General features: G+C 36.9%; 1 protein-coding gene across 3 annotated transcripts in view; it reads left to right on the plus strand.

The window, feature by feature from the left end:
* The window catches only part of VIRMA (vir like m6A methyltransferase associated), a 73,421-nt gene that overhangs the window by 15,194 nt on the left and 30,340 nt on the right, over positions 1-27,887 (plus strand). For 2 of the 3 annotated variants that reach the window (XM_021089096.2, XM_021089098.2), the window contains exons 3-14: positions 1,128-1,214; positions 2,801-2,849; positions 4,856-5,024; positions 10,576-10,698; positions 11,715-11,987; positions 13,790-14,930; positions 18,395-18,886; positions 19,898-20,052; positions 22,954-23,036; positions 26,085-26,178; positions 26,322-26,866; positions 27,396-27,631. In XM_021089096.2, coding sequence (XP_020944755.1) covers positions 1,128-1,214; positions 2,801-2,849; positions 4,856-5,024; positions 10,576-10,698; positions 11,715-11,987; positions 13,790-14,930; positions 18,395-18,886; positions 19,898-20,052; positions 22,954-23,036; positions 26,085-26,178; positions 26,322-26,866; positions 27,396-27,631 — 3,447 coding nt within the window. The remainder of the gene's footprint in view (positions 1-1,127; positions 1,215-2,800; positions 2,850-4,855; positions 5,025-10,575; positions 10,699-11,714; positions 11,988-13,789; positions 14,931-18,394; positions 18,887-19,897; positions 20,053-22,953; positions 23,037-26,084; positions 26,179-26,321; positions 26,867-27,395; positions 27,632-27,887) is intronic. The other variant, XM_021089097.2, reaches the window with a different exon arrangement.

Genomic DNA, 27,887 nt, shown 5'->3' on the forward strand with positions numbered 1-27,887 from the left:
ATGCAAATTAAATAGGCTTTAATCTTGACTATATAAATCTATAGTAAAACCAAAATGTTATGCAAATTGTGCCATACAAATTTCAATTTAGACTTTAGGTCTAAATTTAGGGCTCTGATTCTCAAATTATTATAGTCATATGAATGTGGGTTAAGTTGAAATCAAATGGTAGTTATAATTTACAACCTAAAATTAGTTAACTCTTTTTTTGTCTTTTTAGGGCCGCACCCATGGCATGTAGAAGTTCCCAGGCTAGGGGTGGAATCAGAGCTGTAGCTGCCCTCTTACACCACAGCCACAGCAACTTGGGATCGAAGCCGTGTCTGTGACCTACACCACAGTTCACAGCAACACCTGATCCTTAGCCCACTGAGCGAGGCCAGGGATAGCACCTGAGTCCTCATGGATGCTAGTAGGATTTGTTACTGCTGAGCCACATCGGGAGCTCCAAATTAGTTGAATCTTGATTCTTGTTGTTAATAGAATAATGATATGAAGAATTATAAAACTAGATAGCACAATTAGTTAGCACATGCTGTTAAAATACATTAAAATTTTAAAATATTTATGTGTTTGAAAATGGTCCAAGTAGCAGGTGAAAGATATCTAATGGCTACTTTTTTTTTTTTTTTTTTTTTTTTGTCTTTTTTTTATCTTTTACTAGGACCGCACCCGCGGCATGTGGGGGTTCCCAGGCTAGGGGTCCAATCAGAGCTGTAGCCAACAGCCTACGCCAGAGTCACAGCAACTTGGGATCCGAGCCTCATCTGCAACCCACACCACAGCTCAAGGCAACGCCGGATCCTTAACCCACTGAGCCAGGCCAGGGATCAAACCTGCAACCTCATGGTTCCTACTTGGATCCATTAACCACTGAGCCACGATGGGAACTCCTATAATTTTTTTAATAATACTCAAAGTGAATAGTTGACCTTTTTGAGAATTGGATGTGAATAAAATTTCAGAAAATATTGTAGTTAACTGTTTTTATTATTTAATTTTAAATCTTAAGAATATTGTATATTAATTCTAGAATTGATCTTAAATTTGTACCTACTTTGTTTTTTGTTTTAATTTAGGGACTGATAATTATAAAGGCTGACATTTCAATTCTGTTTCATTTACAGGGAGACATCACCACACACATTTCAATTAGACTTATTCTTTAACAATGTAAGCAAACCAAGTGCCCCAGTTTTCGATAGGTTGGGAAGGTATGTACTTACTAGGTAATTTTATCAGAAACTCATAAGTTAGAAAATAAAACCTTTTTATTCATTAGATAGAAAAAAAAGGCTACATATGGTGATAGACCCAGGAACTCAGGGCTTAATTTTTTCAATTGACAATATTAAGGAAATATCAAGTTCCTAAGAAGATGTTGGGTTTATTTTTAAAATAAAATTGTAAATGTGTGAAACATTAGCCATGTTTTATTTTTTATTAATGTATGCATTTCATAAACATATCACATGATTTGATAATAACCTAATTAGTAAACAATTCTATTTTGAATTCTTTTTTTTTTTTTTTTTTGTCTTATCTTTCTTTAGGGCCTCGCCTGTGGCACATGGAAGTTCCCAGGCCAAGGGTCCAGTCGGAGTTTACCTGCTGGCCTATGCCACAGCAACGTTGAATCTGAGCCGCGTCTGCAACCTACACCACGGCTCACGGCAGTGCCAGATCCTTAACCCACTGAGCGAGGCCAGGGATTGAACCCGCAACCTCATGGTTCCTAGTGGATTCCTTTCTGCTGTGCCACGACGGGAACTCCTGTGTTTTGATTCTTAAACTAAATAAACACATTGAGATTTTGTCTGTGTTTTTTTTACATTACACTAGTGTGTAATTTAAAATTCCGTAGTTACATTTTTGTAAAGTGAGAATTTTGTTAATAGCCCCCATTTTGATTTATTTAATACATACTAGGTATTACTAATACCATTTGTTTTGATATCTGCAAAATAATTAACCATTAAATGGATTACTCATTTATAAAATAAAAAATTTTTAAAGGCATGTTAGACATGGAAATTTTTCTGTTCTCAGGAATTGAGTTTTTTAGACTTTGCTTTTTTTTATTGATTCTTCACTCACTTATTAAATTACATTGATAATTTAACCTTTGAAGAAATTTTAATTTATTTACTTATTTAGTTATTGCTTTTTTAGGGCTGCACCCGTGGTATATGGAAGTTTCCCGGTTAGGGGTCGAATCAGAGCCTGCACCACAGCCACAGCAACCTACAGCACAGCTCATGGCAATGCCAGATTCCATGAGTGAGGCCAGGGATCAAACCCGCATCCTCATGGATACTAGTTGGATTTGTTTCTATTGTGCCATGATAGGAATGCCAGCCTTTTTTCATTTAAACGAAGGGAACCTAGATAATCTGAAGTGGCCAATGTTTAATACTAGAGAATGTTTTTCTTATGTCAGTACCTGCCTGATAAAAATAGATACTTTTTGAAAATTTTGATTCTGATATATACTTTTTTTTTTTTTGAAGACTAAATGCTGTAATTCTCTACTCTGGCTGTACGTTAGAATTACCTGGGGTGCTTTTAAACAAATATTGATACCCACATTCACCTCAAAGCAGTTAAACCAGAATCTCTGGGGCTTGGGGGGGCTTGTCTTACACTTTTTCTTGATTTTATTTCTTGATATTTAAATGAGGGTGGTTTATTAAAACAAAAACCTAGCATTTAATTAAAATATATGAATGTAGAAAAGCTTCTTCAAAAACTATGATGTTCAGTGTTTGAGCCTATTTATTTATTCCTACTCTTTTGGCAGCCTGGAATATGATGAGAATACTTCCATCATCTTCAGACCCAACTCAAAGGTAATTGTGGACATCAGTTTTCAACTTATTTCCACTGTTGTTTTCACATGCATTCAGAGCTTTTGACCCAGATACACCAGTGATGCAGAATGTTAGCTTACTTGGTTTTAGTTTTGCAGAATACCATCATTTTTTATCTGATTCCTCTTGTATTCCAGAAGCCATTTTGAAATGGAGTAAAGACATTGTAATGCTATTTTCTACTCATATAGCTCTTTTTTTCTAATTTTATTCTTGGGTCAGGAAGAAGCCAGCATCTGTGCTTTTCCTTCTTTCATTTAGGTGGGCAACTTGAGAAGATGACAGGCAGGTAAATTATTATTAGGTATCATTGTACTTTAATTAAGGTTTCTTTTCTTTGTCTTTTTTTTTTTTTTTTTTTTTTTTTTTTTTTTTTTTTAACGGCCGTACTTGCGGCATATGGTAGTTCCTGGGCAAGGGATTGAATTCAAGCTGCAGCTGTGACCTATGCCACAGCTCAGGCAATGCTGGATCCTTAACCCACTGTGCTGGGCCAGGAATTGAACCTGTGCCTCTGCAGTGACCTGACTCGCTGCAATTGGATTCTTAACCCACTGCACCACAGTGGGAACTCCAAGGTTCCTTTTAAAATACATATTTCATACTTTTTCCTTGCATGTCAAAAGTATGCTTTTTTCTTGATACACCAAGTGCCAGTCTAAAAGATCTAAATCATGGAAGACCCAAACTCCAAAAATAATTGTGATCTAGTTTGGGAATACTCGTCCTACTTGTTTGTTTTTGGTAAGAGATGAGTATTTAATCCTCTGCACTTTGTTTAGACTAAAAATTATCTTCTTTATCTATTTATCTTCCTTCCAATGAGTTTGTTAATCTGTGGGCATAGTCTTGGAACCTTTCTTTTGGTCCCCAGTTTCCCTTTGCTAGAGTTTGACTAGGAAGGAGAATAATGGTTTCTTTCTTCCTCTGGAAGGAATACCATCACCACTTATTATTTCATCTTTACCCAGCATTGTAGAATGGGAGAGCTCAGAAATCAGGGCTTTGGTTTCTAGTCCAGGTTCTTCTCCTGACATTCATTTTCTGATTTATTGATAATGTTCACTCTGATTACTTCTCATAGCTATTGTGAAGATAGAATGGTTAATGTAGATAAGCTCTGGAAAAAAAAAGTCATTTTTATAAGGAAATATTGAGGGTTAATGGCATTGATAAGGTCTCTGATCTTTTTAGGATAAGTTTATTTGCAAAAACAATTTGTTTAATGCCTCTGGTTACCATTTTAAATACAGTATAGGTACATAAAATATACCTGCATGTATGATTGGTCATGTAAAAAGAATGCTGTATAATTTTATGGGCTTTATAATGGCTTTATAATAATTTGTACTTTTGTGTGCCTTCATGACCCCTGTAACTATTGGGTTTAATTTATTAATTGGCAGTAACTCTTAATTTCATTTTCATTTCTCTTCTCTTGGTTGGGAATCTGGTTGTTCTTTTTATTTATTTATTCATTCATTTTTTTGTCTTTTTAGGTCCGTGCCTGCGCCATATAGAGGTTTCCAGGCTAAGGGTTGAATCGGAGCTGTAGCTGCCGGCCTATGCCACAGCCACAGCAATGCCAGATCCGAGCCTCCTCTGCAACTATAGCTCACTGCAACACTGGATCCTTAACCCACTGAACTAGGCCAGGGATCGAACCTGGGTCCTCATGGATACTAGTCAGATTTGTTTCCACTGAGCCACGATGGGAACTCCTTGTTGTGATTTTTGAGTAGGATTGGCTAAAGTATAGGATTGGGGAGATGTAGACTTGAGACAGTTTTAGGTATGGTAGCTCTGGAGGGCCATATAAAAGTTGTGCCTCTGGGTGGATTTCCACCAGTAGTGACCTTTGCATTTTCAACATACATTGAAAGACTTTAGTTGAATCATAAAGTAACTTGATATCAGTTTATTTCTGATATGTTAAAACCTTAGTTTGTAAGATATCTCTTCCCTTCCCTCTCTCAAAAAATCAGGTAAATACCGATGGTTTGGTGCTAAGAGGCTGGTATAACTGTCTGACACTGGCAATATACGGATCAGTGGATAGAGTCATAAGTCATGATAGAGACTCTCCACCACCTCCACCTCCACCTCCACCACCTCCCCAGCCACAGCCAAGTTTGAAAAGGAATCCAAAACATGGTGAGAATTTCAAATTTGCTTTTTTTAGTGATACTTATGTTCATTATAGTAGGAAAAGGTAATTCAAAGAGCTCTTCTACCTTTCGAATCTTGTTTAATGCTTACAGGTTATTTCTCAGTCTCCCATTCTTGCCTAGGAGAGTTTCTTTTTTTATTGAAGTGGTTGTATTTTATTTTCTTCCTCTACCTTCCCAGATGCTTTTTTAATTGGCCTGAAGTTGTTTTTTTTTTTTCCCGTTTAAAATATGTAAATGATCCATAGTTACTTGTGGTTTACTGTGAAGATTTCTCTAAAAGAATTGAAGAATAGGCGATAAATTTGGTATATGTTTTGGAATATTCATGTTAAGAGTATTTGTTTTTTCAGGACTACATTTCACATTTGCTTAGGTATCTAAATTTTAGCTAAGGCAGATTTTCCCATTCTTGAGAATCTTTTGCTCATTAACTTGAGACAAGAAAAATGAAAATAGACTCCAGTGACTTTCCTTTTATGAAACAGGTAGCTGGACTCATGTTTCCTAGGGTCTCTTTTCCTCACTCAAGTGTTACTCATTGTAAGCTGTTCAAAAAGGAGATTTGAGAATAAATTCTGAAGTACTTTTTTTTTTTTTCTCCTTTTTATGGCTGCACCCATGGCACATGGAGGTTCCCAGGTTAGGGATCAAATAGGAGCTGCAGCTGCCAGCCTATACCACAGCCACAGCAACACAGGATCCAAGCCGCATCTCCCATCTACACAGCTCACAGCAACGCTGGATCCTTAACCACTGAGCTAGGGCAGGGATCAAACCTGGATGGATACTAATTGGGTTCATTACTTCTCAGCCACGACAGGAACTCCCATTGGTGGTTATTTTTAGATTTGCACGTATAAGAGAGACCATATGAATTAGTGGTTATTTTTAGATTTGCACATATAAGAGGGACCATATGATATTTGACTTTCTCTGACTTATTTCACATAGCGTTGTGGCCTCAAGGTCCATGTTGTTGCAAATGGCAAGGCTTATTTCCTTTTTTATTGCTGAATAACATTCCATTGTACATTAGAAATATTTTTTTGATGAGGTAGAGCATTTTTTTATGTACCTGTTGGCTATCTCTATGTCTTCTTGGAAAAATGTCTGTTCAGATCTGCCCATTTTTTAATAGGGTTGTTTTGTTTCGTTTTCTCTTGAGTTAAACAAGTTTTCTTCTCTTAAAAAAATTTTTTTTTATCTTTTAATGTTTTATGGCAACAGTCATGGCACGTGGAAGTTCCTGGGCCAGTGTTTGAATCTGAGCCACAGCTGTGACATACACCAGATCCTTTAACGCACTGCACTGGGTCAGGGATTGAACCCCTACCTCCATAGCGGCTTGAGCTGCTTCAGTCAGATTTTTTTTTTTTTTTTCCCCCCAGGGCCACACATGTGGCATATGGAAATCCCTAGCCAAGGATTGACTGAGCCACTGCTGTGGAAATGCCAGATCCTTAACCCACTGCACTGGGCTGGGGATTGAACTCTTGCTGCCACAGAGACACTGCCACATCTTAATCTGCTGCGCCACAGTGGGAGGTTCTGGACATTTTATCTTTATTAATTCTTCCAGTCTATGGGCAGAATATCTTTTCATTTATTTGTGTCTCCTTCACTCTTTTTCATTAATGTCTTGTGGTTTTCAGCATACATATCTTTTACATCTTTGGTTAAATTTATTCTTAGGTATGTTATTCTTTTTGATTAAATTGTAAAAGGGATTGTTCTCTTAAAATCTCTTTCTCTGGGGGAAAAAACTGTAACTGCAATGTATACATCTAAGGATGACCTGACCCCCTTGCTGTACAGTGGGAAAATAATAAAAAAAAAAAAACAAAAAAAAAACTTAGGAATAAAAAAAAAAAAATCTCTTTCTCGTAGTTCATTATTGGTGTATAGAAATGCAACCAATTTTTGTATATTGATGTTACATCCTACAGATTGACCGTATTTGTTTATCAGTTCAATAGATTTTTTTTTTGATCGTGTCTTTAGTGTTTTCTATATGTAATACAAGTTTCCCTTGTTATCTGAAAGTAGAGTGTTCCTACGAAAACTTTTGTAAGCCAAAATGGAATAAAATGAAGGAACAGTTACTTTAGGATGTGTCTTGCTAATGGATGCAGAAAATAAATTGAGATAAAGCAGATGCTCACAGACATAATTCAAAGCTATGGCGGCTTAATGCTGAGATGTTGAGTGTAGCTGCTGGGGAAAGAACTTGGCAATACTACTTGCTCCTTAGGATTATACTGCCTCCGTAATAATTCACTGCCAAACAAATGCTTAACACTGATTTTCACTTTTCACATTTTTTTCTAAAAGAGAAAGAAGTGAAAATCCTCTTTGGAATTTTTTTTTTTTTTTTTTTTTTGTCTTTTTGTCTCTTTAGGGTGTCTTTTGTCTTTTTGTCTCTTTAGAAGCTTATGGAGGTTCCCAGGCTAGGGATTGAATGGGAGCTGAAGCTGCTGGCCTATGCCACAGCCACAGCAACACACGATCCAAGCTGCATCTGCAACCTACATCACAACTCACGGCAACGCCAGATCCTTAACCCACTGAGTGAGGCCAGGGATCGAACGCGAGTCCTCCTGGATGATAGTTGGGTTCGTTAACCACTGAGCCATGATGGGAACTCCTGGATTTATTTTGACAGTGAAAACAGGTACTAATATAGGTCTTTTGTTAAAGTAAACTTTTGAAAAGCAGGGTATGCCTCTGTCTTGTTATCTGCAAAGAGTGATAATTTTATGTCTTTTTAAATTTGGATGCCTTTTATTTCTTTTTCTTGCCTAATTGCACTAGTTACGACTTCCAACACTACACTGAGTAAAAGCAGCAAGAACAGGTATCCTTGTCTTGTTCTTGATCTTAGAGAAGAAGCTTTTAGCTTTTCATCATTGAGAGTGATGTTAGCTATGGGCTTGTCATATACAACTTTTATTATGGTGAGGTACATTCCCTCTATACCCACTCCTTTGAGAGTATTTATCATAAATGGATTTGAATTTTGTCCAGTGGTTTTTCTGCATCTGTGGAGTTAACTAATGTGCAGGTGTTGAACTGCTGTTGCATCCCTTGGGATAAACCCCACTTAATCACAACGTGTGATCCTTTTAATGTATTATAGAATTTGGCTCGCTGATATTTTGTTGAGGATTTTTCCGTGTATATTTATCAGGGATATTGGCTTATAACTTTCTTCTCTTTAGGCATCTTTGTCTGGTTTTGACATTAGGGTAATGCTAGACTTGTAGAGGAGTATGGAAGATTGAGAAGGATTGGTATTAATTCTTCTTTGAATGTTTGGTAGAATTCACCAGTAAAGCCATATGGCCTCTGACTTTTGTTTTGAGGAGGGTTTAGATTACTGATCCAATCTTCTTACAGTAATTGGTCTGTTCAGATATTATAATCATGATTCTGTCTTAGTAGGTTGTATATTTCTAGGGGTGTATACATTTCTTCTAGGTCCTCTAATATGTTGGTGTATAATTGTTTATAGTAGCCTCTTATGAGCCTTTGTTTTTTGGTGGTATCAGTTGTAATATCTCTACTTTCATTTCTGATTTCATTTTTTTTTTTTTTTTTTTGTCTTTTCGTGTTTTCTACAGCCGCTCCCGAGGCATATGGGGGTTCCAAGGGTAGGGGTCTAATAGGAGGTGCAGCTGCTGGCCTATGCTAGGGCCACAGCAACATGGGATCCAAGCCGAGTCTGCAACCTACACCACAGCTCATGGCAACGTCAGATCCTTAACCCACTGAGCAAGGCCAGGGATCAAACCCGAAACCTCATGGTTCCTAGTTGAATTCGTTAACCACAGCGGGAACTCCTCATTATTCTTTTCACTTTTTTTTTTTTTGTCTTTTTGCCATTTCTTGGGCCGCTCCCGCGGCATATGGAGGTTCCCAGGCTAGGGGTCTAATCGGAGCTGTAGCTGCCAGCCTACGCCAGAGCCACAGCAACGCAGGATCCGAGCCGCGTCTGCGACCTACACCACAGCTCACGGCAACGCCGGAACCTTGACCCACTGAGCAAGGGCAGGGACCGAACCCGCAACCTCATGGTTCCTAGTCGGATTTGTTAACCACTGTGCCACGACGGGAACTCCTCATTATTCTTTTCTATTGTGTCTAGTCTTATCACCTTGTCTGACATGTATGTTACTTATGTATAGTTACTCTAAGTTTTGTTGAATTTACTGACTTGTTTGAAAATGAAATAAAATGGCAGTTCCCATTGTGACTCAGTGGTAACAGCCCGATTAATATCCATGAGGATGCAGGTTTAATCCCTGGCCTTGCTCAGTGGGTTAAGGATCTGGAGTTACTGTGAGTTGTGGTGTAGGTCACAGGTGCAACTTGGATCCCGAATTGCTGCAGCTGTGGTGTAGGCCAGTAGCTGTAGCTCCAATTCAACCCCTAGCCTGGGAACCTCCGATTGCCTTGGGTGAGACCCTAAAAAGACCGGAAAAAACAAACACAGAGAGAGATGTAAAATGAACACTTAAGCTCATATATTGTACATATGTTTGTGTATATGTTTTTAACTTTTTATTTTGAAATAGTTGTAGATTTACAGGATACTGCAAAGAAATGTATAGGGAAGTCCTGTGCGCTCTTCCCCAGGTTCCCCCAGTGTTAACATCTTTTACAACTCTAGTACAAATCAAAACAAAATTAGCATTGTTACAGTCTGTAGAGCTTGTTCAGATTTCACCGTTTATTCACGTACTTATGTGTTTGTGTGTGTAGAGCTCTTTGTAATTTTATGTCATGTCTAGTTTCGTGTAACCATTACTGAAGTTAAGTTTTTTTTTTAACTCACTAAGCAAGGCCAGAAATTGAACCTGCATCCTCATGGATACTAGTCGGTTTTGTTATCACTGAGCTGTGACGGGAACTCTGCAGTTCAGATTCTTGATTGTATCATCAAAAGATTCCCTGGTGTTACCTCTTTGTAGCCACACACATCCTATCTGTTCTAATCTTTGGCAATCAATGATCTAGTCTCTGTCTCTGTAATTATTTCATGACTATTACCAAAAAATGGAATCATGAAGTTGGAATCAAGACATTGAGATTGGCATTTTTCATTCAGCATAATTTCTTTGAAGTTTATCTACTTTTTGTATTAGTAGATCATCCTTTATTGTTGTTGAGTAGTAATACATAGTATAGATGTATTATAGTTTACTTAACTGTTCAGTCATAGTGTCCAGTTTTTGACTTTTGCAAATAAAGCTATTATGAGCATTTGTTACATCTTTCTTTCAGGAAAATAAGTCTCCATTTCTCTGGGATAATGCACAAAAGTTATATACATTATATTTTGGCATATGGGAACTCAGAAATTTTCACTTTCCCCATACAAATTAATTCACAAAATTTCTGTTAGACATCAGAAAGGAAGTTTATAAATTCTGAAGATGAAAACTCAAATGATGAATAGCATTTTTTTGTCCTGCATTTGTTTTCACTATACTTTAATAATTTGAAAGTTCTTTTTCTGTCTCTAATAAAACTAGCTGATGGGGAGAAGGAAGATCAATTTAATGGAAGCCCTCCAAGACCACAGCCAAGGGGACCGAGAACTCCACCAGGACCCCCTCCACCTGATGATGATGAAGATGATCCCTTGCCATTGCCAGGTAGAAAAAATATTAATGGTACCTTTTTTTTTTTTTTTTTTTTTTTTTTTTCGTCTCTTGCCTTTTTAGGGCCACACCTGCAGCATATGGAGGTTCCCAGGCTAGGGGTCGAACCAGGGCTACAGCTGCCGGCCTATATCACAGCCACAGCAACGCGGGATCCGAGCCGCGTCTTGGACTTACACCACAGCTCACAGCAATGGATCCTTAACCCACTGAGCGAGGCCAGGGATCGAACCCGCAACCTCATGATTCCTAGCCGGATTCGTTAACCACTGAGCCACAACGGGAACTCCCAAGATTAATGTTAATAGTACTTTTTGATTAAAGAAAAAAAATTTAGATGCTGGTAATCAAATCTTAATGAATTTGTCCTGCCCCCATCCCGTGCAGTGTTTTCTTGCAGTTTTTTTTGTTGGCACGTGAACTTGTTTAAAAAAAAAAATTGGCAATGTTGAAGCAACATTGCTTTGAAAATAAAATGTTAATGTGCTATAGCGGTATGTACAGAACAGCACTAGTATGTACATAAAATGTAAGACTTGGAAGAGATAAAAATCTGTATAGTTACTTAATAGCTAAAAAGAAGATTATTGAATTAGAACATAAAATAGCATACTTTATTAATTCTCACTGTATAAGGTTGTGCAGTGTATATTCTTAATATTTTTTCGAAGCAAATAATTCTACTGCTATCTGTTTATTTATTTATTGCTTTCTTTTAGGGCCGTACCCACAGCATATGGAGATTCCCAGGCCAGTTGGAGGACAGCTCACGGCAACGCTGGATCCTTAACCCACTGAGCAAGGCCAGGGATTGAACCTGAGACCTCATGGCTGCTAGTCAGATTCATTAACCACTGAGCCATGACAGGAGTTCCTCTACTACTTTTTAAAAAACAGTGTTTATGAGCTAAGTCATCCATGATGTCATTAAGTAGTTGTGATACCAGTCCTTCTGCCTCATGTTATTTAAGCCATTAAAATAATCTGTGCCTTAAATCTCAATTTTTTAGTGTCTGGTGACAAGGAAGAAGATGCTCCTCATAGAGAAGATTACTTTGAGCCCATTTCTCCTGATCGGAATTCTGTTCCCCAGGAAGGTCAATATTCTGATGAAGGAGAAGTAGAAGAGGAACAGCAAGAGGAAGTAGAAGATGATGAAGATGATGGGGATGTAGAGGAAGAAGAGGATGAGGATGAGGATGATCGCCATACAGTAGATAGTATCCCTGAAGAGGAAGAGGAAGATGAAGAGGAGGAAGGTGAAGAAGATGAAGAAGGCGAAGGTGGGTTAAATTAGCTAGGACGTCTTGGTTTTAAGTGCTAGAAACTAGCTTGATGTAGCTTTGAGCAATGCAAAAGAATTTATAGCAGAGATAAATGGCTTTCAAGAAATCCAAGAATCAGTTTGTAGCTGGTCCTCAAGACTTGACTGAAACTGGGATTTCCATCCTTGCTTTGTGTTTCTAGTTTATATTCTGTTAACTATTATATTTCTGTTCACGCTCTATCTTTGATCTTCTCTCTTAACCAGTCAACCTAAACTACGTGGCTATATCTGAGATTCATTTTCAGTTTTCTGGGAGAGATACTCTGTTTATCTTGCTGTGGTATCAGCTGCCCTCTGATAAAATTGGCTTTGTCCAGGGAAGCAGGGATATGCAGTAAATACATGGTGATTAGGGATTTGGTAGTCTCTTTTCAGAGTAAGGATTGGTTTTTTAAGCTGAATGGAATTCCTAAATATGTCTGCAACCTAGGTATTTTGGCAAAATGCTACATTATTTTTAGAAATTCATGGAGTTCCCATCATGGCTCAGTGGTTAACGAATCCGACTAGGAACCATGAGGTTGTGGGTTCAATCCCTGGCCTCGCTCAGTGGGTTAAGGATCCAGCACTGCTGTGAGCTGTGGTGTAGATTGCAGATGTGGCTCAGATCCTGCGTTGCTGTGGCTGTGGTATAGGCTGGCGGCTATAGCTCTGATTCGATCTCTAGCCTGGGAACCTCCATATGCCACGGGTGTGGTCCTAAAAAGCAAAAAAAAAATAAATAAATAAATAAATAGAAATTCAGAAGGAAAAAAATCTCAATTACATAGGGATGTATGGCAGTATGATGCAGTCCTTTAATTAGGCTTTATTTTTCATTTGAAAGCAAAAAGAGATATTCAAACTAATTGGTTCTTAATTTGTCCGAGAAATAGAATGTAACATTAAAGCATTTATGTAGAGTGACAGCTCATATGCCTTAAGAAAATTTTGTTTTGGCAAAGTTGAGCACTTTCTTTATCTTTCTTTTTCAGCCTCACCATTGCATATGGAAGTTTCTGGGCCAGCGATTGAATCCAAGCCACAGTTGCAACCTATGCCACATTTGTGGCAATGCCAGATCCTTAACTCACTGTGGCACAGTGGGAACTCCTAAATGAACAAATTTTTGGAGTTCCCTGGTGGCCTAGCAGTTGGAGATCTGGTGTTGTCACTGCTCTGGCTTGGGTTTGATCTCTGGCCTGGAAACTAAAAAAAAAAAAGAAAAAAAATGTTAAAAAAATGAACAAATTATCTTTAAAATGTAATAAAAACTGTGAAACTGTGTGACAGTCAAGGCAGAGAAGTAAAAGTTAAGGAATATGAAGTTCGTGTTATAAAAAGAACCTAGAATGTTTTTCCTGAAAATATTTGATCTAGTTTTGTAATTATGATATTCTTAGTTAATTTAATAATTTCGGCCCATCATTTAATTTTTCCCATCTGAAAAATAACTTTCTCTTGAGGGCAAGCTTAATTTCTTCGCTCCTGGGAAAGGTATTTTTGGATGTTTTTGAAACATTTCTAATTTTATTGCTGTGAGGAAAAGTTCTGTAGCAGAGTTAGTTGTAAAGGTAATTATTAGAAATTCATAATTATTAGAAATTGTAAAATGCTAGTAATTGTTGATAAGATATTGGGACAGAAGTTCATTTTATTGAGAAATCATTAATTCTTATTTTTTGCCATATTATTTAAACAATTTTTTTGACTAACCAGATTTTTTTACATTGAGCAACAATGATGTAACAATTAAACATTATTCAAACTAATTTTTAGGGGATGATGGTTATGAACAAATTTCCAGTGATGAAGACGGAATTGCTGACTTGGAACGTGAAACATTTAAGTATCCAAACTTTGATGTTGAATATACTGCCGAAGACTTAGCTTCAGTTCCTCCTATGACATATGATCCATATGACAGGGAGCTTGTACCACTCTTATACTTCAGCTGTCCATACAAGACTACTTTTGAAATTGAAATCAGTAGATTGAAGGATCAAGGTCCAGATAAAGAAAATTCAGGGGCAATAGAAGCCTCAGTGAAGTTAACTGAACTGTTGGATTTGTATCAAGAAGATAGAGGTGCAAAATGGGTAACAGCTTTAGAAGAAATTCCAAGTTTAATAATAAAAGGATTAAGTTATTTGCAGTTGAAAAACACAAAACAAGATGCCCTCGATCAGTTGGTAGACTGGACCATGCAAGCTTTAAATTTACAAGTAGCCCTTCGCCAACCCATTGCCTTAAATGTCCGACAGCTCAAAGCTGGGACCAAGTTAGTGTCCTCACTAGCGGAATGTGGGGCTCAAGGAGTCATGGGACTGCTACAAGCAGGAGTGATCAATGGATTATTTGAGCTCCTGTTTGCTGATCATGTCTCATCTTCCCTTAAGTTAAATGCATTTAAAGCTCTGGACAGCGTCATTAGTATGACAGAAGGAATGGAAGCTTTTTTAAGAAGTAAGCAGAGTGAAAAAAGTGGCTATCAAAAACTTGTGGAGCTCATACTTTTAGATCAGACTGTGAGGGTTGTCACTGCTGGTTCAGCTATTCTTCAGAAATGTCATTTCTATGAAATTTTGTCAGAGATTAAAAAACTTGGTGATCATTTAGCAGAGAAGACTTCTTCTGTTCCTAACCACAGTGAACCCGATCATGATACAGATACTGGACTTGAGAGAACAAACCCAGACTATGAAAATGAGGTAGACGCTTCAATGGATATGGATCTTTTGGAATCCTCAAATATAAGTGAAGGGGAAATAGAAAAGCTTATTAGCCTCCTAGAGGAAGTTTTTCATTTAATGGAAACTGCACCTCATACAATGATCCAGCCTCCTGTTAAGTCTTTCCCGACCATGGCACGTATTACTGGACCACCAGAGAGAGACGATCCATACCCTGTTCTCTTTAGGTAAGACATTTTTGGCTTTGGGAAATAATATTACATTTATTAGTGGCAGTTTTATGTGGTTGTTTTTAATTAGGTAATGCATAAGGATACTTGATATTTCAAAATAAGTTTTATTAATACTTAAAGTAGTAATAGCAACTTAAAGATAATAATAATCACAAGAACCTACTGTATATCATGGGAAATCTCAGTAGTTTGTAATAACCTGTATGGGGAAAAAAAAGGATATATATATATACACACACATACACACATATATATATATGCACATATATATATATACATACACACACATATATATACGCACATATATATATATGTATAACTGATTCACTTTGCTGTACACCTGAAAATAGTACAACATTGTAAGTCAACTATACTCCAATAAGATTTTAAAAATATATGATCAGTATGTTATATATGTATGCAAATATAAAACTGTGAAAAAGATAGTAATCAACAACGGTGCTTATATAAACATGTCTGAGCAAGAATAAATAAGAAACTGCCCGAGAGGCTTCTCGGAAGGTAGTACAAAGAGGATGGCATGAAAAGGAGAGAACTTTTCTGTGTAAACCTCTTTACCTTATCACTCTAATGCATTGTAAATTAAACTGTTAGTTTACTAAATTAATTTTACAGTCCTGGTTAAAGATATATTAAAGGTTCAGTTACCACTTGTTTTTGCCATCTAACTTTTTAGTTACCTCTTGGTACAATTTTACCGTTATTAAGTACCCACAGTAGATTTTTTAAATTTTGTTGTAATTTTTGAGAATTTCTTTTTTGGTGTTTTGCCAGTAAGTAATTTTTTAGGTAATGTAAAAAATTACATTTTGATTTTATTCCTTATTTCTGTGGTTATTTTTTTGCCTTGCTTTGGAGCATAATGTATTAACAGGAAATGAGTACTTGCCATTCTAAAATCTTTATCTATCCATTCCTGTTTTTAGCTGAAACTATCAGATCTTAGTCTTAGTTTGAGTTTTTACAAGACTGTTAAGAGGATAATTGCTAGAGCAAGGTCTGGTAGGGGATGAGATCAAAAGTACAAGTGTAGGGTTTGTCTTTGAATAGGGTACTTATGAGTGTGCAAATATAGATATCTTTGGAATGTGGAGACAGTAGAGGAGACAACGCTTTTTTTTCCCCCCCTCCTTTTTAGGGCTGCACCTGCAGTATATGGAAGTTCCCAGGCTAGAGGGTGAATCAGAGCTGCACAGCTGAGGCCTCTGCCACAGCAACAGAGGATCTGAGCCGCATCTTCGACCTACGCCGAAGCTTGCAGCAGCGCCAGAATTTTAACCCGCTGAGTGAGGCCAGCAATCAAACCTGCATCCTCACAGAGTCAATGTTGGGTCCTTAACCCTCTGAGCCACAGCGAGAATTCATCATATCTTTAATAAGTAGGAAGTGAAGTCATGCACTGAGGATGACTGAATGTAGGGAAAGAGATGATGCTCTCAAAGTTTTAGTCATTGACGGAAAACTAGTAATTAATGCCCTACTAAATATTGTTTTTTCCCCTTGTAGTTGGAGGAGGTACATTTGATATTAGGCTTTAGGAAATAAAGGGCTTTAATTGCTGTGCTAAGGAATTTTGATTTTGTTTTTAGAATGTTGTAAGTTCTTGGATATTTTGGAGTAGCAAATCTGATATCAAAGCAGTGTTCTAAGATTATATTATAATTACAAGATATATTGTGATAGAAGAGAAATGGGAGTTATTAGGTAGATGAGCGTGTCTGAATATTCTAGGTATTAGGTGTTGTGCTAAGTACTTGGCCTAATAATGTGGCACTTTTCAGAGAATGGGAAGACAGACAGATATTGTGCTAATATTGAGAGTTTTTGCGAGAGCATTACTAGGACTTTGCAACTGAGTTTAGTAAGATATAGGAAGGACCTAAAGATACTTTGAGGTTTCTAGCTAGGGTGGCTATTGGAACTGTGATTTTTATGGACAGAAACTGGTATATTAGGAAGGAGAGTGAATTTTGAAAGAAGAAAACATTTTGAAAAGATTAGTTTGAAGTGGCGGCATTGCTCTAGTGTTCCATGTTGGCATCTCCAAGATAACACCCTAGATTTGCTAGGCAGACTCGTAGGACTCGATGCTGTACTCACGACTATGATTTATTACATCAAAAGGATACTAAACATGATCAGCAAAGGGAAGAGGTACATGAGAAGAAGCCTGGGGAAATGCAGAGTCCTTTCCTAGTTTAGGCACACAGAAACCACATAAGTCGCCTAGCAACAATTTGTGACAACACGTGTGACATGTTGCTTTCTGAGGAAGCTCATTAGCTTCTCAGCATCCAAGCTTATAATTGGGGTACCAGAAATCCTAGTACCTAGCATGTACCAGAAATCCAGAAGGAAAGGAGGTGTTTGGTGTAAAGCATATTGTTTTCATAAACAGTTTGGATGCATTGAGTATTCTTATCCGTTGGTGGTTGGGAACCTTCCCCTAATCCAAGTTCCCAGAGGCCAGCCAAGGGCCAGCCTTGCAAGCAAGCCTTTCTAAGAAAGAATAAGCATTCTGAGGCCTGCCATGTTAACTGTTTTCTGAATACTCCATTAGGTGGCTAAGAGTACTGTTAGGGCGTAATAATGTTTGCCTTTGTGATAAGTTAGTTACTGGGGGTGTTTATTATCATGATGTAGAAGCCTGAGTTTAAGCAGAAATATGATTGAAGGGGCAGTTTTATGCTGTGTGACTGCAACTATATGATACTCTGAAAAAGGCAAAACTCTGGAGGCAGTAAAAAGATCAGTGATTGCCAGGGCTGGGGAGGGAGGGAGGGATGAATAGATGGAACACAAAATATTATTAGGACAATGAAAATACTCCAAATCAGTAGCAGTTTTGTCTGTTTAGGCATGTTAGGTAAATTTTGACTTTTTTTTTTTTTTTCTACTAAAACCACATATATTAAAAAATGGCTCTTGGATTTGATAGAAGTATGGTGGTATTAAATACTAAAAGTTGATAATTTGACTTTTTTCCCCCTAGAGGTACTAATTGAGATACATGGCCTATAGTAAATCTGAATATACTACACGTGTTTTATAGTAGATGTACTATATTCTTCCTAGATATACGAATTCAAATATATGGATATGCCATGAGTTGAATAGGTCTGTGGTTAAAAAGGAGTATTTGATAAGTGGCCAGGAATGAAAGCCTGGGATTTAAAGTCAAGGTGGACTCTGGAAAGAGAAAACTTTTCCACAGTTAGTTACTTATTGAACATCTTTTGAATGCTAGGAAAAAGCCTTACAGAACTTTTACTTTTGTTTGGCCCAGTGGAGAGAGATTTGCTACTTACATTATGTTTTTTGTTAAAGCAGTAAATTGTTGAGGATAAGAATTATGGCTGTAAAAATTTTTACCTCTCTTCCTGCCTAAATGAAGAATGTTTTGCACTGACTTAACATATATCTTACTTCTTCTACAGGTATCTTCATAGTCATCACTTCTTGGAGCTGGTTACCTTGCTTCTGTCAATTCCAGTAACAAGTGCTCACCCTGGTGTGCTGCAAGCCACAAAAGATGTTTTGAAGTTTCTTGCACAGTCTCAAAAGGGTCTTCTTTTTTTTATGTCAGAATATGAAGCAACAAATTTGTTGATCCGAGCTCTCTGTCACCTTTATGATCAAGATGAAGAGGAAGGTCTCCAATCTGATGGTGTTATTGATGATGCATTTGCTTTGTGGCTACAGGACTCAACACAGACATTGCAGTGTATTACAGAACTGTTCAGCCATTTTCAGCGTTGCACAGCCAGTGAAGAAACTGACCATTCAGATCTCTTGGGAACTCTTCACAATCTTTACTTGATTACTTTTAATCCTGTGGGAAGATCAGCTGTCGGTCATGTTTTCAGTCTTGAGAAAAACCTGCAAAGTCTTATAACTCTAATGGAGTACTATTCCAAAGAAGCCTTAGGGTAATTTTATCCTTAACTCCTTAAATTTTCAATTTTATTGGAAAACTACATCACGAATGGGCTAGTGTCTTGAAAGAATGTGTTGTTTTGAAAATAAAAACTATAATTTTTTTACATATAACGTGTTAATTAAGGGTTAGAATGACAGGAACCTTAAAATATAAGATGTGGGTGTAGAGAAATGAAATAGCAGCTTCTTCCAGCTTCCCCATGGTGTTGACAAAGATTCTAACTGTAGTACTCCTGCATATTGGTGTGGAGGTGAATCCTAAGGCATGGGAATATGCACGGACCTTAAGAGTAAGGAGGACTATCTTGCTGTTTTTTGCCCTCACCTTCTAAACTATTCATGGTTCTCTGATTTCAGAAGTGTTTTGACTGGATGAGAGAGATTGAGATGAGTAGTTTTCAAGACTTTGCCCTGTAGGGCAGAGGTTTTTAGTGTATGAGAAGAGAAGCATGCTCTTCCTGGTTCATGCCATACAAAGCAGTGGCATCCTTCACATCAGGGTCTTGACATCTCTCCTTGAGTGACAGGTCTTTTTGAGGGGGCCTATAAAAGGCAAACAACAGTGGCTTCAGTGCCTAGCTGTATCTTAACAGTTCTATAGTGTAAGTCTGAGTAATGATGGTGGCAGGTTGATTCATCACACTTGTTCCCATTTATCCAGAGTGAACAAACATTTTAAAGATCAGTGAACTGTGCTTCCTAATCTTTCATTGCTAATGAAGTACAGTTGTTAATATTTCATTGTTCTTCTAATCTTATTTCTTAACAGAATTTCACTTTCCATTGTGATGCATGTGCTTTGTTATTATACACTTAAAAATAGTGGTTTCAGGTGAATTGGAGGTGGAATTTTAAAATGCGATTTCCTGTTTTTAGGAAGTTAGTCATGTTTCATTGTAAAATTCCTTGGTCTTTTTAAAACCAAATAGGAAAAAGTGTTTAAAATTGTTCCTAAGAAATTATTTTCGTACCCCAAATTTAAAAACCTTATTTTGTTTCAGTGATTCCAAGTCTAAGAAGTCAGTAGCTTATAATTATGCATGCATACTTATTTTGGTGGTGGTTCAGTCTTCCAGTGATGTCCAAATGCTAGAACAGCATGCAGCATCTCTCTTGAAGCTTTGTAAAGCAGATGAAAATAATGCTAAATTGCAAGGTATGGTACTTGAAGTTATTTTAAGCTTTTATGATAAACGAAAGAAAAAAAGCCTTTGAATATCTGTAGTTAGTACTTTATCATGTTTTGATGATATACCTATAATACTCTGTTTTTGGCTTCCTGAAAACAAAATACTATTTATAGAGGTATTTTATATGGTGTTTTTTTGTTGTTTGTTTGTTTGGTTTTTTTGGAGGGGCTGAGCCTGTGGCACGTAGAAATTCCTGGGCCAGGGATCAAACCCACACCACAGCAGTGACCTGAGCCACAGCAGTAACAAAACGGGATTCTCAACCACTAAGTCACCAGGCAACTCCTATATGGTGTTTTTAAAAAGATTTTTAAGGAAATTGTTTCAAGTTATTTATTCTGGAAAGTCATGGAAATTTATGGGTGGTTGAAGTTCAAAGTAGAAGTAAGGATGAACTCAGAAGTTCAGTTTTGTGTATAATTTGCATGTGTGTGTGTGTTCTATATATATATTTCTCAGTACAACACTGTTCTAAATAAGTACATCTTAAAAATCCATGTGTTTAATACATGTGCTATTCTCAAAAGTGAAGAATGGTAAGTATGAACATTATTTTCTAAATGTTATGTTGAATGAAGTTTATGGTTGGCCTTATTATGTAGGCAATCTTGAAAAGTTTAAGGTATTTAATTACAATTTTTTGTTATTTTATTTTCATCACTGGCTTTCTGACTTCTGCCAAGCAGAATATTTGATAACATTGAGCAAATGTTATAACTAGTATATGACTTCTTTTCTTTTTAATGCTAGATTTTATGTATGATGCCACCAGTAGAAGTTAGATAGTAAACTCAACTTAGCAAATTGAAAATACTTCCCCTGAAATATGTCTTTATAAAAGAAGGGTATGCAGCATTTTCAAAGGTATTATTACCGCTTTACTACATATTCTAGGTGATGGGTACACTCATATTTTATTTTATTATTCCTTATATCTTTCATTTGAGCCATATACTATATGTATATGAGTTGATTTAAAAATATATAGGAAAGGAGTTCCTGTTGTGGCTCAGTGGTTAACGAATCTGACTAGGTACCATGAGGCCGTGGGTTCGATCCCTGGCCTTGCTCAGTGAGTTAAGGGTCTGGTGTTGCCGTGAGCAGACGCGGCTTGAATCTGGCATTGTTGTGGCTCTGGTGTAGGCTGTCAGCTTCAGCTCCGATTGGACCCCTAGCCTGGGAACCTCCATATGCCGTGGGTGCGGCCCTAGAAAAAGACAAAAAAAAAAAAAATATATATATATATATATATATATATATATATATATATATGAAAAAAATGCTCAGATGTAAACAGTTGTAATCCTCATGGAGTAATGTAGAACCAAGGAGAGATGGCTACTATTTTCAGTTTCCTTCAGTCATTCCTGTAAAGTATCTAGAACTGTTATATCATGTATTAAGTACATTAGAATACTTTTTTAGGAGTTCCTAAAGAACTCAGCAGTAAAGAACCTGATTAGTATCCATAAGGATGAGGGTTTCAGTTCCTGGTCTAGCTCAGGAGGTTAAGGTCCAGTGTTGTCGTGAGCTGTGGTGTAGGTTGCAGATATGTCTTGGATCCCCAGTTCCTGTGGCTGTGGTGTTGGCTGGCAGCTGCAGTTCCAATTCGACAGCTAACCTAGCTTGGGAACTTCCATATGCTGCAGGTGCGGCGCTAAAAACCCCCCCAAAAAACTTTAAAAATATTTACGGTCATAGAGTATAGGTTTTATGGCATAGCTTCTAGGAGAGTTTTGAATTTAGCGCAGTAAGTGGTATATATTTCATGTGTTTGTTTTATAAACAAAGTTTGCTATTATTTTGGGGTCGATAGTGATTAATTTTACAAAGGCAAACTAGGAAATTGACAGAATTTAAAATTCATGTTAAGGGAAAAGGCACCCAACATATATTTCTTCATGAGTTTGATCCTGTTAGAAATTAATACATTTTGTGTATGCTTTTGGGGGTGTGTGGGAATCAATAGCAGCATTAGGTGAATAAACACTATGTTATTAGTTTATGAGCAATCAAGTTTACAAAAATTTTTAATGTTTTAAGCTGATTGCTTAAAAAAATTCAATTTAATTAGATCGTCTTTTTTTTTTTTTTTTCTTTTTTGTCTTTTGTTGTTGTTGTTGTTGCTATTTCTTGGGCCGCTCCCGCGGCATATGGAGGTTCCCAGGCTAGGGGTTGAATTGGAGCTGTAGCCACCGGCCTACGCCAGAGCCACAGCAACATGGGATCCGAGCCGCGTCTGCAACCTACACCACAGCTCACGGCAACGCCGGATCGTTAACCCACTGAGCAAGGGCAGGGACCGAACCCGCAACCTTATGGTTCCTAGTCGGATTCGTTAACCACTGCGCCACGACGGGAACTCCTAGATCGTCTTCTTTAATCATGTTTTCAGAAACCAAATAACCAAGAGTGGTCACCTCTTATTTCTAAACCAGTATAGTAGGATGTTTTATATTTCATTTTTAAACCTGTTTGAAGAATGAAACGTGAAGTTCTGCAGTGACAGAGTGGGTTAAGAATCTGAATGAAGCAGCTCACGTCACTGCTGAGGTGCAGGTTCAATTCCCAGCCTGGTGTATTGGGTTAAAGGATCCATTGTTGCCGCAACTGCAGCAAATGTTGCAGGTGTGGTTTGGATTCAGTCCCTGGCCTGGGAACATCCATGTGCTGTGGGTGTGGCCAATAAAATTAAAAAAAAAAAAAAAAAAGAATGAGGCATAAGTTCATCCATGTCTAAAATTTAGATTATTGAAATGAATATTGATCTGATAATGTTTTTCTCTGGAAAATGCCTTTGCTTCCTTTGTTATAAAGGCTTTTATTTTAAAATATTATATTGTGAACTTATTCTTTTTGTTTTTAAGAACTTGGCAAGTGGCTTGAACCTCTGAAAAACCTTAGATTTGAAATTAACTGCATCCCAAACCTAATTGAATATGTTAAACAGGTAAGTAAAACTTAAAAGTGCCTTGATTTTTGTAGAACTGTGTGGTAGTACATAGTAATATTGTATTAAGTCACCTGTATAGAAAATGCAGTTAAGGAGTTCCCTTGGTGGCTTAGCACGTTAAGGATCCGGGGTTGTCACTGCTGTGGCTTGAGTTGTGGCTGTGGCATGGGTTTGATCCTTGGTCCCAGAATTTCCAATGCCGATGGTGCAGCCAAAAAAAAAAAAAAAAAAAAATAGGTAATGCATTTAAGTGCATTTGGTTGATTTAATAGTCTGGTGGGTACAGATTGGTACTGGATATAGATGGGTGTGTAATTGTATATATACATGAGCACAGATGCACATAATCGTACTGCTTTCTACTACCAGATTCCTATTTTTTTCCCTCTCAAATAGAAATAATATTATCTACTGTTTTGATACATTTGTGGAAGTGTTTTAAAGCTAAATGTTATGATAATGTAACATAATTGTTTTAATCTTGGTGAAAAATAATTTCCCTTGAAATTTTTAGATCAAGTTTGATAGTCAATTCCTGATAATTGCAGTGGGGGCTGTTTCTGTTTGTTAATTTGGGATGGTCAAATCTGCAATTGAGATAATTTATAGAAGTTGAAAATCATAAAGTTTATAATATTGCAGTTCAGAAATTCACTTATAATTCATAATGAAAAAGTTCATTGAAGTCATTGAATCATTAGCTTTAGAAGTTTAATGTTTTCTTTGCTCCTTATTTGATCCAATGTGTATCATAGGAAGAAGGGCCTCTAAAGGTGCTTATAGATACATAAAAAGTTTTAAATGAGGGGCAGAATGGACCTTGAATTATCTGCTTTTTCCTTTAACAGATGAGCTTTATGTATTGTATATATGTGTGCGTCTGTGTGTGTGTTTAAACCATTTTGGTCTTGGAGCTATAGTGTATGTGATTGGAGGAATGTGTATTATCTAATCTGTTGCTATTTTTACCCACCAACAAAAGGGCTGTTTGGATTTATCTGCTTCAGATTTCTCTTTTCTTAACTTGTCTGCCCATCTCTTTTTCCTCCATCTCCCCTGAGTACTTTTGCCTCCTATAGTGCCATCATATTCTTCTGTTCTTTATGCCTCAAATGATATCTAGAGCTTTTCCTTATATTCAGTCTTTTATTTAGCAGAAGTACGTTTAGATGAACAGGTATTTAGGGTATTTGTGCATGGTGAGAATATATAAAATATACAATAAATATTAGATGGCTTAGATAAAAGTTCTAACCAATTAAAAAATTCAGTTCTAGAAATTTGAATTACATGCTGTAATTAAGAGTTTCAATTTTTTTTTTGTTTTTTTTTTTTTTTGGTTTTGTCTTTTTGCTATTTCTTGGGCTGCTCCCGCGGCATATGGAGGTTCCCAGGCTAGGGGTCTAATCGGAGCTGTAGCTGCCAGCCTATGCCAGAGCCACAGCAACTCGGGATCCGAGCCGTGTCTGCAACCTACACCACAGCTCATGGCAACGCCGGATCGTTAACCCACTGAGCAAGGGCAGGGACCGAACCCGCAACCTCATGGTTCCTAGTCGGATTCATTAACCACTGCGCCACGATGGGAACTCCTCAATTTTTATATAAATCCTTGTCTAATTAATTATGGTTATTACAAGTGACTTACATTCTAAGATGTACTAAAAACAAGTTGATCTAAGACTGAAATTCTCTCTGTGGCTCCATGCTGCCTTACATAATTTGTGGAATTATTGAAAGGCAGCAAGAAGAAATTAGAAGAAGAGATAACCAAAGGTGGGAAGCGTATGAAGGAAATAATTTTCTTATTTTTAGATTTCTCCTTTGAGTTTGAGAAGCTGAAATAGGAACTTTTGTTTTTGTCCTTTTGCCACACCCTTGGCATGTAGAAGTTCCTAGGCCAGGGATAGAACCCTTGCCACAGCAGTGACAATGCTGGATCCTTAACCAGCTAGGCCACCAGGGGCCTCCCTGAAATAGTAACTTTTTTCCCCTTCATTTCTTTTTTATTATTATTTTTTAATTATAGTTATTTACAATGTTGTGCCACTTTCAGCTGTACAACAAAGTGTGTATCAGTCATATATATATTTTTTTCTCGTACTATCTTCCATCATGTTGAAACAGTAACATTTTAAAATGCTATTTCTAAATTTTTGTAACCATCTATATGCTACTCCATGGAAACCACAAAAATAAAGGAACTTAAGCATAAGTATTTGTTACTTGGAGACATAGCATGGGCAGGTTCTGAGGATATAGGCAACTATACTTCTTTTTCCTTTAGCCATGCCCAAAATGGCCATCATAACTAGATTCCTTTGGTATCTGCATTTTTCGAAATTACGTTATATAGAGTTAAAACATTCCCTGATGCTTCCTCAGTTTTGAAAGAAATTTAGTACTCACAAGGCTTTGTAAAATCAAGTCATTGCTTCATTTTTGGGAAAGAGGATGTGTAGAAAGGGTATCTAAAAAGAAGCTATTTTAAATTCTTAACACACAAAGTTTCATAGATACCTGTATGCAACTTTGTTTTAGTCAATACTTTTTAATAAACTCACCTTTGTAGTTATTCATTTTATATACATAATATCATATATGGTACATATATGCCAAAGATCAGATAACCTTTATAAAGCTTATTAGCCTTCTTCATGTTTTAAATTTATTTAAGAAGTTTAACATGATGTGAGTACTTGAAATTCTTTTTTTTTTTTTTAATGGCCACACCTGTGCCACATAGGAAGTTCCTGGGCTAAGGGTTGAATCCGAGCTGCAGCTACTGGCCACAGCCACAGTCACAGCAACGCCAGATCCGAGCTGCCTCTCCAACCTACACTGCAGCTCACATCAACACCACAGATCCTTTAAGCCACTGAGCAAGGCCAGGGATCAAACCCACATCCTCATGGATACCAGTTGGGTTCTTAACCCACTGAGCCACAATGAGAACTCCTAAAATTCATATTTTTAAATAATTGCCTTCTCTGGGTCTGTTAGGTACCAAGAAGTTAAATTTCCTGTTCATTTTTATTTTTAAAGAATATTGATAACTTGATGACCCCAGAAGGAGTTGGCCTTACCACTGCCTTACGTGTTCTCTGTAATGTGGCATGCCCACCACCCCCTGTTGAAGGTAATGTGGCTACTATACTTTAAAACTGCTAATTTTTAAACATAGTATTAATATCATTTATTAAATAAAACATTCAAAAATCTTAACCAGTGATTATTAACATGTAAGTAATTAAATTTTTTTTCTCCCTTATTTATATAAAGGTCAACAGAAAGACCTGAAATGGAATCTTGCTGTTATTCAGCTTTTTTCTGCTGAAGGAATGGACACCTTTATTCGGGTGCTGCAAAAATTGAACAGTATTCTGACTCAGCCTTGGAGGCTCCATGTCAACATGGGGACTACCCTTCACAGAGTTACTACTATTTCAATGGCTCGCTGCACACTCACTCTTCTTAAAACTATGTTAACGGAACTCCTGAGAGGTGGATCCTTTGAGTTTAAGGACATGCGTGTTCCTTCAGCACTTGTGACTTTACACATGCTCCTGTGCTCTATCCCTCTCTCAGGTCGTTTGGATAGTGATGAACAGAAAATTCAGAATGATATCATTGATATCTTACTGACTTTTACTCAAGGAGTTAATGAAAAGCTCACAATCTCAGAAGAGACTCTGGCCAACAATACTTGGTCTTTAATGTTAAAAGAAGTGCTTTCTTCCATCTTGAAGGTTCCTGAAGGATTTTTTTCTGGACTCATACTCCTTTCAGAGCTGCTGCCTCTACCATTGCCCATGCAAACAACTCAGGTATCACTTCCATATAACATGCATCTTATAAGTGACTGCAGTAAATAACTCTTTTTAAAAAGCCAGTGATTTTGTTAAAAAACAAACAAAAACAACCCTCATCTCCTTCCCCTAAGAAAGACATAAAATAATTGGATGAGGGTGAGATAAAACTGAAGCAAGTTGGTCATTAAGGAAATATGGGAGTAACATTTTAAATAAATTTTTGTTAATGTGAATTTTATTATGCTGTTATGTATACTTGTACTTTTGTTATTTAAAAATCCTTCCCTCCTTATCATGTGTTAGACTTTGCCATTAACTAGGTTACTTCACCAACGGACTCTGCTCTACTGACTGCTAACCTGAGAACAATAATTTTTTAGATGCACTGAATTCATGCAAATGTTTAATTGTGTAACAGAAAATTAAATGTTTTAAGCATGCAGTAAAGATGTTCTTTTCATAACAGTTCTTCCCGAACAGTTTTTGTGACTGTAAATAAATATTTAAAAAATCTACGTACACACACATTATACTTTTTTAACAGGTTATTGAGCCACATGATATATCAGTGGCACTCAACACCAGAAAATTGTGGAGCATGCACCTTCATGTTCAAGCAAAGTTGCTCCAAGAAATAGTTCGCTCTTTCTCTGGCACAACCTGCCAGCCCATTCAACATATGTTACGGCGTATTTGTGTTCAATTGTGTGACCTTGCCTCACCAACTGCACTTCTGATTATGAGAACTGTGTTGGATTTGATTGTAGAAGACTTGCAAAGGTATTTTCATTTTGCATTAAAATTTTTTTCTTCAAGTTATTTTTGACACATACATTTTTTTAAACTTAGAATTTGGAAACCAGGGTTTAAAATGCTCAGATAATATGTGTACATATAAATATACACGTATACATATATGCCCACACAGACACACGTGTGTATATGAATATGTATAGATAAATTTTAAATAGAAAGTTTATTTCATTATTTTATGTGCAAGATACCTTGAAGTGTTTCAAGATTTTGGCTGTTTGAA

The sequence above is a fragment of the Sus scrofa genome, chromosome 4, assembly GCF_054392235.1.
Source record: "Sus scrofa isolate SSC_HxYL_T2T_F1_AM1 chromosome 4, Sscrofa_HxYL_maternal_Yorkshire_Landrace_v2.0, whole genome shotgun sequence".
Lineage (NCBI taxonomy): Eukaryota > Metazoa > Chordata > Mammalia > Artiodactyla > Suidae > Sus > Sus scrofa.